This window comes from Pongo abelii, chromosome 8 (genome assembly GCF_028885655.2).
Source record: "Pongo abelii isolate AG06213 chromosome 8, NHGRI_mPonAbe1-v2.0_pri, whole genome shotgun sequence".
Lineage (NCBI taxonomy): Eukaryota > Metazoa > Chordata > Mammalia > Primates > Hominidae > Pongo > Pongo abelii.
In genome coordinates, this window is record NC_071993.2 from 28,260,627 (window position 1) to 28,274,488 (window position 13,862).

The 13,862-nt window shown below is 37.8% G+C and overlaps 1 protein-coding gene across 5 annotated transcripts in view; it reads right to left on the bottom strand.

Annotated features, from left to right (window-relative positions):
- MKX (mohawk homeobox) overlaps nucleotides 1–13,862 on the bottom strand; it is a 73,377-nt gene that overhangs the window by 15,674 nt on the left and 43,841 nt on the right. Inside the window, exon 5 of one of the 5 annotated variants that reach the window (XM_063727139.1) lies at nucleotides 6,216–11,070. Coding sequence (XP_063583209.1) covers nucleotides 11,042–11,070 — 29 coding nt within the window. The 3' untranslated portion in view covers nucleotides 6,216–11,041. 5 annotated transcript variants of the gene reach the window in all.

Genomic DNA, 13,862 nt, shown 5'->3' on the forward strand with positions numbered 1-13,862 from the left:
AATATTGGAGATGTTACCCAAAGTGTTTCATCCATGAAACCTAGATTTCCAGCCAAAGTCTCAGAAAATGACTTCCTAACTATGCACGAATAACTTCTGTGTGTGCTTGTATGTTGCAAAGAGCATTAATTGTTTATAAAAGCACTCCTTTTTACATGCAGATTGGGCTACTAGTTCTGAAACCTAAATGCATTTATAGTGCATCTTAGCTAAACCTTAATTTTGTCCCCACATCTTAATATTGATATTCATCCTTTCAGTTCTATATAGCCCAAGGGTTATTTCTCCCAAGATTCATTTTATAGTTACCACACTACAGTTTTAGAAGGGTTGACTTGTTTAATAAATATACAGCTGAATGGTGTTAGGCTACAAAAGACTAATATAACTTCAGCAAAAAAAGACTTTTTAAATGGAAAAAAATGTGCATTCATGATGTAGAAGTTGGCTGGAAAGTCTGTCTCCTCCATCTATTTTCAAACTCCTCAGTATCTTTGAAAAACCATCAAAAAGTATTTTTCCTTTGATACATGAACTGTAGTGTATCTTTGAATTGGCTCACATTATTACCATGCTTTTCAAATTCCTCAAATTACCATCTCCAGAAATGACACTTAAGACTAGGAGATCTCCGTGTTAAACCTGTCTGACTGATTAACACCAGAAATGACACAACGAGAGAGGTGACGCTCACAAATTTCTTGGCTCTTTCACAAGAGCGGCAAATGGCAGTTTCTCTACTCACTGTTCATCTGCTGTATTTACTACTAGAAAAAAAGCCCCACATTTTAGACATAAGATGAATACCACTACCAAGTCTTTCTTCTACATTTTAAATATGCTGCAATGTTCTTAATAAACTTAAACCTTAAAACTCTACTTGGCATGTCGGTGTTCTGGGTTCACACATTTCTATGTTTAAAGGTTCTGCAATTTTCTGCTTTTAATTTAGGAACAGTATTTAAAGCCTAAACTGGGGTGAAGGTATACTTTGAAATGAAAATTGGGAAGATTTCTGCTAATGGTACCGAAGGGTATAAATTAAAAAAGAACTATGCATAAAGGCGGGGTAAAACTCCTTGCCCGTGGGAAGGTGGCTGGAGCTAGAGGTCACAGAGCACTCCTAGTCTAGCGGTCCTCCCATGACCCCTTTTGACCAAAAGAACACTAAATAACTCGTCTCCACTTTAAATCTTGCCAAGAGTTCTACTCTAAATTTTGCCCAGGGATGTACATCCCAAACCAAGAAGAAATGTAGCCTCCAAAAAAAGGAAGAGATCAGTCACCTCTACTTTTAAATGAGAACCACTCTGCTCCTAGAGAAAGATTCCCTGCCTAGGAGAACCGGTTCTGGCTGAAGGAAGCCACACGTGGGTGAGTGGGGACAGCTCTTGCTAACTGGAAGCATCTGATTGTGTTCCTTTCCTATTAATCTATTAAATATACACTTATTAAGTTCCAGTGGCATACGGATCCTTTTTCCATGATTACCACCTAAACTTAGAATACAAGATATTGCTAGAAAAATTAAGGGATAAATTGCTTAAACCTAAGAAGTCAGCTGGGTGTGGTCGCTCACACTTGTAATCCCAGCACTTTGGGAGGCCGAGGCCAGCAGATCACAAGGTCAGGAGTTCAAGATCAGACTCACCGACATGGTGAAACCCTGTCTCTACTAAAAATACAAAAATTAGCTGGGCATGGTGGCATGCACCTGTAAATCCCAGCTACTCAGGAGGCTGAGGCCAGAGATTCGTTTGAACCCGGGAGGCAGAGGTTGCAGTGAGCCGAGATCACACCACTGCACTCCAGCCTGGGCAACAGAGTGAGACTCCATCGCAAAAAACAAAACAAAACAAAACAAAACAAAAACCTAACAAGTTCATCTTTTGGGAGGAAAATAAAAAACATTTCATAGATCCAAAACCACCTGCTTATACAGTATTTGTCTGAGGCACTGGATTTGTCCTAGGGCCGTGGGAACATAGTGGACTCACTAAGTACGTGACCTTGGGCAAGTTATTTATACACACTGTATCTAGGTTTCTTCACCTAAAAAATGGGGATCATTGTAACACCTACTTCGCACAGTTGCTGTGGGGATAAAATGAGGTATTAAATGGAAAGCTCTTGAAACAGTGCCCAGCACATAAGAAGGGCTGTGGCACTCTGCTTCCTGACTTGAAGAAGTCAGGGTGTAAATCATCCTCTGTTAGCCAAGGGGCCACTCCAAGCTCCATAAAGGTACTAAGCCCCCTACTGGGTCTCTCCTATCATACCTTAGGCCTTGATATGGTTTGCCTGTGTCCTCAAATCTCATCTTGAATTGTAATCCCCACATGTCGAGAGAGGGACCCAGTGAGAGGTGATCAGATCATGGAGGTGGTTTCCCCCACGCTGTTCTCATCATGTGAGGAAACTGTCATGAGATCTGATGGTTTTATAAGGCAATTTTCCCTGCTCTTGCTCATTCTTCTTTCTCCTGCTGCCTTGTGAAGAAGGTGCCTGCTTCTCCTTCCGCCATGATTGTACATTTCCTGAGGCCTCCCCAGCTACACAGAACTGTGAGTCAATCAAACCTCTGTTTATAAATGACCCAGTCTCAGGTCGTATCTTTATAGCAGTGTGAGAATGGACTAATATAGGCCTCTTACTCATTTTCTTGGGATGCTCTAGAGAAGAGAATGAAATTCTCTGGGGAAATCTTCAAAGGGGAAGGTTCCTGGATCCCATCTCTGCGATTGTGTTCAGGTTGGTCATAGCTATGGCACTTGAACAAGCTCCTCAGGTGTTCTGATGTTGACGGTGAAGGGGCTACCCTATGAGAACTATGGTGTGGGCCATTCAAAATGGACTGTTTTAGTAAAGAACCATGCTGGAATTCCTGGTGTTCACTCAAGTATAGCAGCACAAGGCACTATTACCTTGTCATAGTAAAAAAAAAAATATATATATATATATATATATATAATTGGATTTCTAATATTCCAGTAAGGGTCAACTAGCCATCTTAATCCTGTGTCCAATGAACCAAGATTTTTTTTGTAATAATTTCAACTACTATTTTAAATTCAGGAGGTACATATGCAGGTTTTTTACACAGGTATATTGTGTGATGCTGAGGTTTGGGGTATGAAGGATCCCATCATTCAGTAGTGAGCACAGTACCCAATAGGCAGCTTTTTAGCCTTTGCTCTCCCTCTCTCCACCCTTTTGGAGTCTCCAGTGCTTCTGGTTTCCTTCTTTGTGTCTATGTGTACTCAATGCTTAGCTCTCATTTATAAATGAGAACATGTGGTATTTGATTTTTTGTTCCTGTGTTAATTTGCTTAGGATGATGGCCTCCAGCTGCATCCAAGTGGCTGCAAAGGTTATAACTTAATTCTTTTTTATGACTGTGTAGTGTTCCATGGTGTATATGTACCTCACTTTCTTTATCCAATCCACTCCTGATGGACATCTTGGTTGATTTAATGTGTTTGCTATTGTGAATAGTGCTGCGATGAATATACAAATGCATGTGTCTTTTCGGTCGAATGATTTATTTTCCTTTGGCTATATACCCACTAATGGGATTGCTGGGTTGAATGGTAATTCTGTTTTAATAAACCAAGTTCTTGATTCTCATTAAATATGAATAGCAGCTATAACACTTTTATAAGAAAATGTCGCCCAGAAATTGGTAACTCCAACTTCAAAAATACTATTTATTGTCTATCTTTGCTTAAATATGCATATAATACCTCTAAAAATTCTTTTTGTCAGGTAAGGTGGTAAAACATCTCACTTTACCTGCATTTTTTTTGCCCGGTTCTTACAATTTTTACTATGCTATGACATATAAATCTGGGAGAATTATTACTAATACACACTTGAGAACAAAGGAATCCAAGATTTTCACTGTAATATATTACAAGATACTTCAGAATATGCAAATCACCCTCCTTCTTCTAACTGAAATAGCCATGGTAATGATATACTGTCATGAGATCTGTGTTTTCTGTTTTGAAAATAAACATGTTGGCCCAGTGCAAAATTGCTGTGCTGGTAGGGCCTTTTATTTTTATAAGTCTTTGACTTTTTTCTTAATCTTTCCTTTGGGAAAATAAGGTGACAAATAGTATTCCACATGGGGTCATCAAAAACTAATTATTCAACCTAACATAGAATTTCTTTCTAGGGTAGGATAATAAACTTTTATAAACTAAAGTGAACTTAGTTTCTGCTGCTCTTGGAATATTTTATTCAGGCCTGCTTCAAAAAGAACAAAGCATTGTTTTATTATACACTGACATAGTGATGAGGTTTTACAAACAGAGTATTTGGTTATTTTTAGTCTGTTATTTCTAGGGCAGCCCTGCGAGGAAGCTGGAGCTACATGGTCTCTAAAGAGGAACAGGGACTGGGGTAGAGATCCACCAGGCAAACGGCTTGGCAACTGCTCAACCAAAATGACTGAGGCAGAGCACAGAGGTTAGGATCCTGGATTGAATTGTGATGGAGGATAGAGAGGGTCCTATCTAGGCCTTCTGATGGCTTTGCTTTTGAACAGCCACAACATGTCATAGCATCAGCTTCTGGAACCATAGGGCTGAAGAGCACTAAACTGCTAACGGCGGCCATCTGAAAGCCACCTATATGTCTAGGGACAGAGCTTGAGATCTGAGAACAACTCTTGGCTGTGTGTGTGCTGAGAGATGAGCTGGGCTTGTGCCTCTCCCAGAGCCTGTGGGGTCATTCTGTGCTGAGACCACTCCTCCCAATGGTCAAAAATTAAACATAGCAGGTCTAAAACAATAAGGATCTATACTACAGAGTTAAGAAGTGTAATATGCAGGAGAGGTATTTCTGTAGGCATCACCAGACATTCAAACTACAGTGCTTAAGCATGAATCAAATAAATTATAAAGAAAGAAAGGGAAAGAGAGAGAGAACAAACACCATGATGATCTTAGGTTTAAAAATACCCCCAAACAAGAACTGAATGACTACCAGGAAAAGGCAAGAACAAGTATAATACACAGAAAAGTTTTTGCGAGGCCATTTCATGGAAATTTAAGTACAAAAGAATGGCATATTCATATGATTTAAATGTATTTAAATGCCAAACAACCGTACATACTGTGTTACAGATGTCACATATGGTTATAAGTAAATAAGACACCTATAAATAAAAAAGAAAACATATGTGTTTTAGTCACTAAATTTACTGATTTAGAGAAATGGCCAATGACTCTAATACTTCTGGGGGATTAAAAGCAATTTTCTGCTTTTTCTTATCTTTTCTACTCTTTGTTATATCTTTTCATGACTGTTATGGTTTGGCTGTGTCCCCACCCAAATCTCATCTTGAATTATAGCTCCCACAATTCCCATGTGCAGTGAGAGGGACCTTGGTGGGAAGTGATTGAATCATGGGGGCCCGTCTTTTCCATACTGTTCTCATGGTAGTGAATAAGTCTCAGGAGATCTGATGATTTCACAAGGGGTTTCCCCTTTTGCTTGGCTCTCGTCTTCTTTTGCCTGCTGCCATGAAAATGTGCCTTTTGCCTTTTGCCATGATTGTGAGGCCTCTCCAGCCACGTGGAACTGGGAGTCCATTAAACCTCTTTTTCTTGATAAATCACCCAGTCTTGGGTATGTCTTTATCAGCAGCATAAAAATGAACTAATACAATGATTATAGAGAGAAATGTAATATTTTAACAACCACTAACACACTCTTACCAATTTTAAAATAAACAACGGAAATAGAGGGAAAGGCAGAAAACTGTGCAAAAGAGAAAAGGAAGCAAACACAACATTTCCAGAACAAACCAGATCCATTTATCTATACTTTTTGGGTTTGGTTTTGGAATATACTACACATACTCCAAAGTGCTTTAAAAATTAAATCCCCAGGCCGGGTACAGTGGCTCACACTTGTAATCCCAGCACTTTGGGAGGCCGAGGCAGGCAGATCATGAGGTCAGGAGATCGAGACCATCCTGGCTAACACAGTGAAACCCCGTCTCTCCTAAAAAAAAATATATATATATATGTATATATATATATATAAATTAGCCGAGTGTGTGGCAGGCGCCTGTAGTCCCAGCTACTCAGGAGGCTGAGGCAGGAGAATGGCGTGAACCCGGGAGGCGGAGCTTGCAGTGAGCCGAGATCATGCCACTGCACTCCAGCCTGGGCGACAGAGCGAGACTCTGTCTCAAAAAAAAAAAAAAAAAAAATTTAATCTCCCAATTCTAAATTCTCTCCAGGCATCCAGAGCTAGATGGTGAATGAGCAATGAGAAACAGATAGTAGTTACTGCCTTGAATCAAAGTATCATACAAAAATGCCTGGCACTCGTACACAAGAGTAAACAGACTACATATTTTCATCATAGAAGCACAAACACATTTTTTTCTTTTTTAACAGCAGCCAGGAAAACCCTCCACTCCTTGCAAGAGTCCCAAGATCCTGCAGGTGTGTGGTAGTTCTAGTTACTTTTCCACCACTCAGAAGGTGGAAGCAAGAGGGGTTGTTACAGCCCAGCCTTGCATTCAAGGACAGAATGGTTTCTCACAAGAAACCAGGAACTGTGAGGACCTCTGAGCCTCAAAATGTGTCCCAGCACCATTGCTCCTGACATCCTCTATTATTTTCAATGTCTACCCAGTTAGACCCCTCCCAGTTAATGGCCAGCAGTAGCGTGCCACTGTCTGCATTGCATGTGGTTTGTACATGAGTCCGAACCCAAGGGGGCTGAAGACATCTACTGAACGTAGAAGGAGAAACACTCCTTCCCAGGCCACCCACAGTAGGAGCTGAAAACAAGGCATGACACAACACACACGAAGAAGTGAGCCACTGTCGCAGGCCTCTGGGCAATGTTAATTACACCGCCCACAGCATAAGACAAGAATAGAAGACAGGAAAGGAGAGATGCTCAGTAAGGCTTAACAGAAAAAAAAAAAATCTCATATTTTCCATGCACTCAGTAACTAGTTCTATTATCCAGCCAATTTTCAGCTTAATTGAGGAGGTTTATAAAAATCATCTTACAGGATAGATGGTTTGTTAGGCAACTTAATATATAGACTCTTATTTGGACAGGAAGATGCACATAAAATGAAAAATACTTCCAATGTGAAAGGAGCAAGGAATCTGTATTTGTGTTGACTTTTAGGAGCTCATGGAGAAGAATAAAGACAGGAGAGATGAGGGATGAGGAAGGGCCCTACTAAAGGTAAAAATGCATCTAATTAATTATTCACATGACTAATCATAATGATAATAAAGAAAATAGAAAAAGCAGAAAGTGGGCCAGAGTTGGAAAAAGATGATTATTTTTATACTGAAGAAGAAAAGGGTAATGAGAGCTGTGTGGGACAAGGACTGGAAGCATGTATCAAAAGGTTACTTTAGAACTGGGAGTTTATGATTAATTGGAGAAGTATTCAAATGGAAATTCCATGCTAACTTTAGTGGTTATAAAGGCACAGAGAAAAAGAATAACCTGTTAGCTATTTGAATTCCTAAAGCGGCTTTCTCGCAGGATTCATGCCTTTTTTGTTGTTGTTGCTTATCTTGAATTAAACACACTTGTTTACTGCTAATCAGTACAAACTTAACCACACTCTATTCCTTGAACGGTAAGTTACACTGGAAAGATAATAGATTTGGGACCTCAGAGACTAAGGTTTGAATCCCAGTTCTGCTGGGATTTTATTCGAAAAGGTTTGGGGCAAGTTACTTAATCTCTCTGAGTCTTATTTTTTCTGCTCATCTGTAAAATAGATACAAGAGTAGCAAACAATTGGTACTCTTGTGAAAATTAGAAATAGTCACTGTCAGACATGGGGACCCAATAACATTCAATGAGCTGCAGCAATAATTACTCCACAATTGCAAATATTGTTTTTGTAGTGAAAGCAAACTTTTAAGATTCACCTTGAAATGGATCAGAAAACAAGTAACGCAACAATCCAGAATAGTTTTTGTATTTGAATTGCCTAAGCTGAGTCAAGGGCAGTTATGTTATGTCTATGATTGATGCGCGAGTGTGGAAAATTCTCAAAAGAGCACAAGCTGCATATTATAAAGTTTCCAGTTTTAGAGACTCCTTGGAGAAGGTCACTTAAATTGGTTAGTAGCCATAATATGAAAAACATTAGGATGGAATCTTCACCGAGAGTGAGAACGTGCACACCAAGGCTAATTCCAAAATTATGTCAGCAGCTAGTCTTCTGCTGTTCTCTTTTAGAGCTGGTGCATGAACTAGCATCCTACGTATATCACCCAGTCAGTCGTATAGGTATATGACAGTGTTTTACTCTTAATGGCTTGGAGACAAGTTTTAAATGTAAAGGTTCTTACTCAAGAAGAGTATGGCATTTGAATGTAGGTGACACCTTTGGAAATTCCCAATTTTTAAAAGCTACTTCTCTAATCTGTTGGTAAGAATTTTCTGTGAGGATCTAACTGTTATACCCATCCTTTTCACAACTTTTCACAAAGTAACCACGTGTTACCTAAAAGACTTAAATTGTATCACTGCTTCATTCTTAACCAGTATACTTGGTATTCTCAAATTCTCAGATTTACTGGTGCAAGAATGTATATATGTTTTCAAATAATCCTGGTATTTTACAAATAGGCTGACAATCCCAAAACTTCTTCCCCGTGCCTTGCTGAATGGGAAGAATATTCAATTTTCCTTGGAATTATTGTTGCCATCCTTGGATGCCTGGCACTTAGATAGGGAACGTGTAATCACAGTGCAATGTATCTGAAGTTATTCAAATGAAAACAAAATTATCTTTTTGTGAGTGTTGTATGGAAAACTATACTTTGCATGCAGAATGTTGCCTCTTTCTCCCCCTTTTTGATATAATAAAGGGCCAGGACACCTTAATACAACCCGTGATGATAATAACAGTGTTTAGTGAGCATTTTGCAAGTCATAAACCTGCAATTTGCCTCATTTCTTTTTTGTGCACACTTCCATTATTTTCAAAACAATCCCCAATTTATAATGTGGAAATTGAGCCTCAGAAAAGCCCACTGACAGGTCCAAGGCCATAATGTTAGTCAACAATAGGGCTAGCACTAGAAGTCAGATCTTCTCATTTCAAGTGTAACAGAATTTGCTCTTCTCCATGTTGTCTTTGTTTACTTATTCACAGTTTCATTGGTTTATTCAGCAAACATTTACTGAATGTGTGCTGTACACCAGGCACTGTGACAGGCCCTCAAAATACAAATTGCAAATGGATCTCATTACAAAGAAGCTCACTTTGTGGTGAATGAATGGTAATAGCTCATTGTAGTAAATATAGTGGGAACAGAGGGGGGTTGGAGCAATGGCAGGGATAAGGAGGCAGTGGTCATGAAAATTGCTTTAAAGAAGATGATACCAGTGGGGCAACAGGGAAGAGACCCCACGCAATTGCTTCCAGCAGCAGGCAGCCTGTCCTGGTCTTGCCAGTGTGCCCAACCAAGGTTATCATTATCTGAGTGCCAGACACGGAAAAGATGGGAATGCCTCAGCCTGAAGTCAAGGTGAACAGGAGTAACTGAGATGAACAGATGGAGAGAAGCAGCCCAAGGAGAGGGACGAGCTGTATGAAAGTGCAATGTCTTGACTCCTCTGGGAAAGTGTTTGAGTTTTTGTTTGAGCTGAAATGAATGGAGAATATGAAAGGGCAGCTGGAAAATGAACCGAGAGAGATCAGCAGAGACCAGGCATTGAGGGGTTTGTGGTTCTGTGTGCCAAGATAAGGAAAGTGAACTCTATCCTGACAGGCATGGGGAGTCACTCACTAATATTTAAATAATAGGATCAGATTTGGATGTTGGAAAGATTCCTCTTGCCCTGGTGGAAGACCAGATTGAAGGAGCCAGGCGGGATCATGGCAGGAGCCCAAGGGAGACGCGAGGAGTCCTGGGGATTAAGGGAGTAGCAGGGGGGATGGAAAGGCAAAATTCGAGAGATATTTACAGGAGAGACTTGTGGAATGACCACATGGAGCTGGGGGAGTGGGAGCTGGGAGTCTGAAATGTTTCTCAGATTTCTGCCTTGGGTGACTGGGTGGTTGGCAATGGCATTGTCTGAGGAAGGGAAGCAAGGAAGAAGGCCAAGCTTCACTTTGAAGGATGCAGGACATAAAGTGTTTGATTTGGACGTGTTGAGAGTATTTGGTGTTTTCAGGACCTTCCTGTGTAGCTGTTGATGTACTCAGAGATGTCTGATGCAGCTCTTTGCAAAAAGAAAACCACGATGCGAAATTACTTAGCAACATATTTGGAAAGACAGGGTGTTTTGATATTTTCTCCTCAATGCATTCCTTTTAATGTGGAAAGTCAGTTGCATATAGAAAAAAAAGAGGTATGTAAATCAATCAATCAATAAGAGTTTTATATAAATCTAACCACAGTATAATATCTTACCACATAGATCTAAATATTTTTCCATATGCTCAGCTAATATTATTCAACATGTGATTTTAAAAAAGTGTAAAATACCAAAGTCTTGAAAGATGAATTATTTAAAAATATTTATTAGTCACACATCCTTAATCCATACTCTATTTACCCTCAGAAAGAAATGTGTACCCAAAGGGTGAAGCAGAAAGTAATAGTTTCCTTAAGTGAAGAAACAGAAAGAACAGAGGATCTGTCTGGCGAGCGGCCAGTCAGAGAATATTGAAAAGCTAGAAGTCTCAAGGCAAATCTCTACTAATCCATCTTTTACCAAAGCTCTCACTTAAAGTCCCACCTTTTGACATGAAATATTTAATAGGAGTTTTATTTTAGCCACAAAGTGCCCTTAAAAATTTAATATTGGACTTCATACTAGACTAAAAGAAGGAGTTATTCAGTGCCTGAAAAGAAACATGTATGTTAAAAAGAAAAGGAGAAGAAGAAAGGGACTTGTAGAAAGTGCAAAGAAGTTAATGAGAATTTCTATTGAAAACCAAAACTTAATGACAACACAGAGCTCCTTTCCTATTGAGGACAGATGCTTCATGAAGAATGAATACGTCGATGAAGTTCACTTGCTATTGGCATATGGAACCACAGTTGTAATCTGTTGAAATGGCACAAAGACAAAAAATTTTTTTGAAAAACCCACAAAATACAAATAAACAACAACAAAAAAGGCTTTCTTATAGATAAAGACTCCATTTAATTGGCTTCCACATGCGCCTTCCCAGTTTCAATTCAGCTCCCTAACATGGGAATAACTCCCTCAGAAAGATGGTCTTTGGGGTGCATGCGTGATGTTCATTTGTCTTGCATCTAAAAATTAGAACGTAACAAGCTTCTAATCATCACTTGTTAATTTGAAACAAAAAAATTCTTCTTTCCATTGAAAGCAGATTGTAGTAAGAATTCAGCATTCTCCAAGGTCATATGCTATTGGCAAAGCTCAGAAAAACCTTGTAGTCCAACTTGCTTATGTTCAGCTGTGTTTACTTAGACTTAACTTGACAAAGTCTGCCTCTGATTAGACAGAGCAGTCATCTGCCTGCAGATAAATAGATATTACACAAACTTTTGGAGGGAATGACATTTGGCCTCCATAATTCTGGAATAATTTACTATGTACCCTCAACTTAAAACAACAAAATGATTCACAATATGTTTTTGGGGTTGAAACATAAATATTTCATTTTACAAAGGGAGCAGTCTCCATGACCTTTCTGGATTTTAGATGATTTACTAACAAAGTATGGTATTACTTTGGAAGGTGTGGAGTGGCCCTAAAACAGGCAGTTTCAGGCAACATTTATTTCAGTCTTTTCAATAACCATCAAGATTTCAAGGAATTTCTGTAAACAAACTGTCACTTAAAGAAAATAACTTTCCATCAATTTTTGCAACAAGTCTCCAGAACAGAACATGCCTATAAAAATAAGAGTTAACTAAATTATTTCCAGAGACTACATCTTGGAGTAATGTTTACACTATCGGTAAAAAGCAAAAGCTCAATGTTTTACCACTGTATCTTACACTAAATGCAAAATTGTGCTTTTGGAATAATGTAAACCATTTCCACTGAATAGAGCCTGTTCCTCATTACCCAAGAATCGATTCTGGCCCTTCATGCTTTCTTTGCTTGCTGTTATATCTACATAACAAAAGATAGACATACTTTCCTCTTTAAACTAAGAGTGTTTCGAAGGTGGAAGTACTTATTATATTCCCTAGTGATCAATCAATAAACTGATCAATCAACAGATTTTCACTGCATTTTGTTAACAGCTAGTAATACAGTAGTGAACAAGAGGAAGGTGGTTTGTGTCCTCTGAAGTTTACTTAGCGAGAAAAATCATCCATTAAACACATACTCTCATTTTCTAGGTTGTTCATTTTAATTTATACAATAATAAAATGTTTTCCCCTACCAGAATTAACATGTTGTCTTCCCTGACTCCTGTTCTGTAATTTTTTTAAAAAAATTTTAATTTTTGTGGGTACATAGTAGGTGTATATACCTATTTTACTATTGAATAAACTTAGGGATGAAGCCCTTCATTTGGAGTGGTGGTCTGTTAAAGTAGCTACAAATAATTTCCTAGGCTGGATGCCTCTAGCAGTTCAGGCTGTGTCTACAAAGGGGTTAAGTTTTTAATGGATTCACTTAATTGTTTCTATTTTGACTTTTATTCTAATTTACTAAATCTGCTTTGATAATCACTCTGTGAAGTTAGCTAACATAAGTGATGACACTGCTACTGTTGGAACAATTGCTACTTAACATTTTAATAAACGAGGGTTTTCAAAGGACTTTCCCTCTAAAGAACTGAAGCGGTGCACATCACGGCACACAGTGCATTCTCACGTGATTTTATCTCATTATGTTTGAGCTTTGAGAGTCACAAAAGATGATTTTATATATATATATGTAAAAGATTATAAAATATAACAGATTTTACTATAGATAATATATATAAAATACATAAGTATATAAAAGATTAAAATTATTATATATAAAAGATGTATAAATATATAATATATAATATATGAAAGATATATTATATTTAATACCTTTGTATGTTTATTTAGATATACAGATATAAAATAATGTATAAATGTATATAAGATAATATAAAATTATAGTTTTTAATATTAAAAGTAATTAACATTAAAATAATATATTTATATATTATATACTAATATATTAACATTTTATTTTATATTACATAAATATTATATTAATTTATATTTATATTATATTATATGTAACATATTTATATTATATTATATAGAGAATTATATATTATATATAAATTATAATATAAATATACATAATATAAAAAGAAGTTTACAGAGTTATTTTGTGTGTGTATATATATATACACAAAAAAGGAATGTTTTTGAATGTACATGTATATATATATACACACACATACACACACACAAAGAAGGAATATGTTTTCAAATGTACATGTATATATATATATATATACACACACAAACACACACACACAAAAAGAAGGAATATGTTTTCAAATATGCTTTCCTTTAAGGTCAGTAAGCTAATCCACAGCCTGTCTGGAGACTAGAATGTCCTCCTCCTACCAATCTCCAGGAGAGAATACATTAAGACCTCATTAGCTTTCAATGCAAAACTGATCTCCAGTCCTTCCACAAAGGGCAAATTCCTCCTATTCAAAGTTAGCTGTAGAACTGAATCCAGGAAAATGAGGGAGTACGAAACTCTCTTCTGAAGCCAGGCACGGACAAAGCCAAAAGCATCTCCCAAAGCCACTGATAGGCCAGGAAGCCAAGGGAAAAGGCTGCTGCTGGAAAAACAAATTTCCCAGCTGGATACGAGGTTCTAAGAGAGAGAGCTGTCTAAATAGGAAGGTTAGT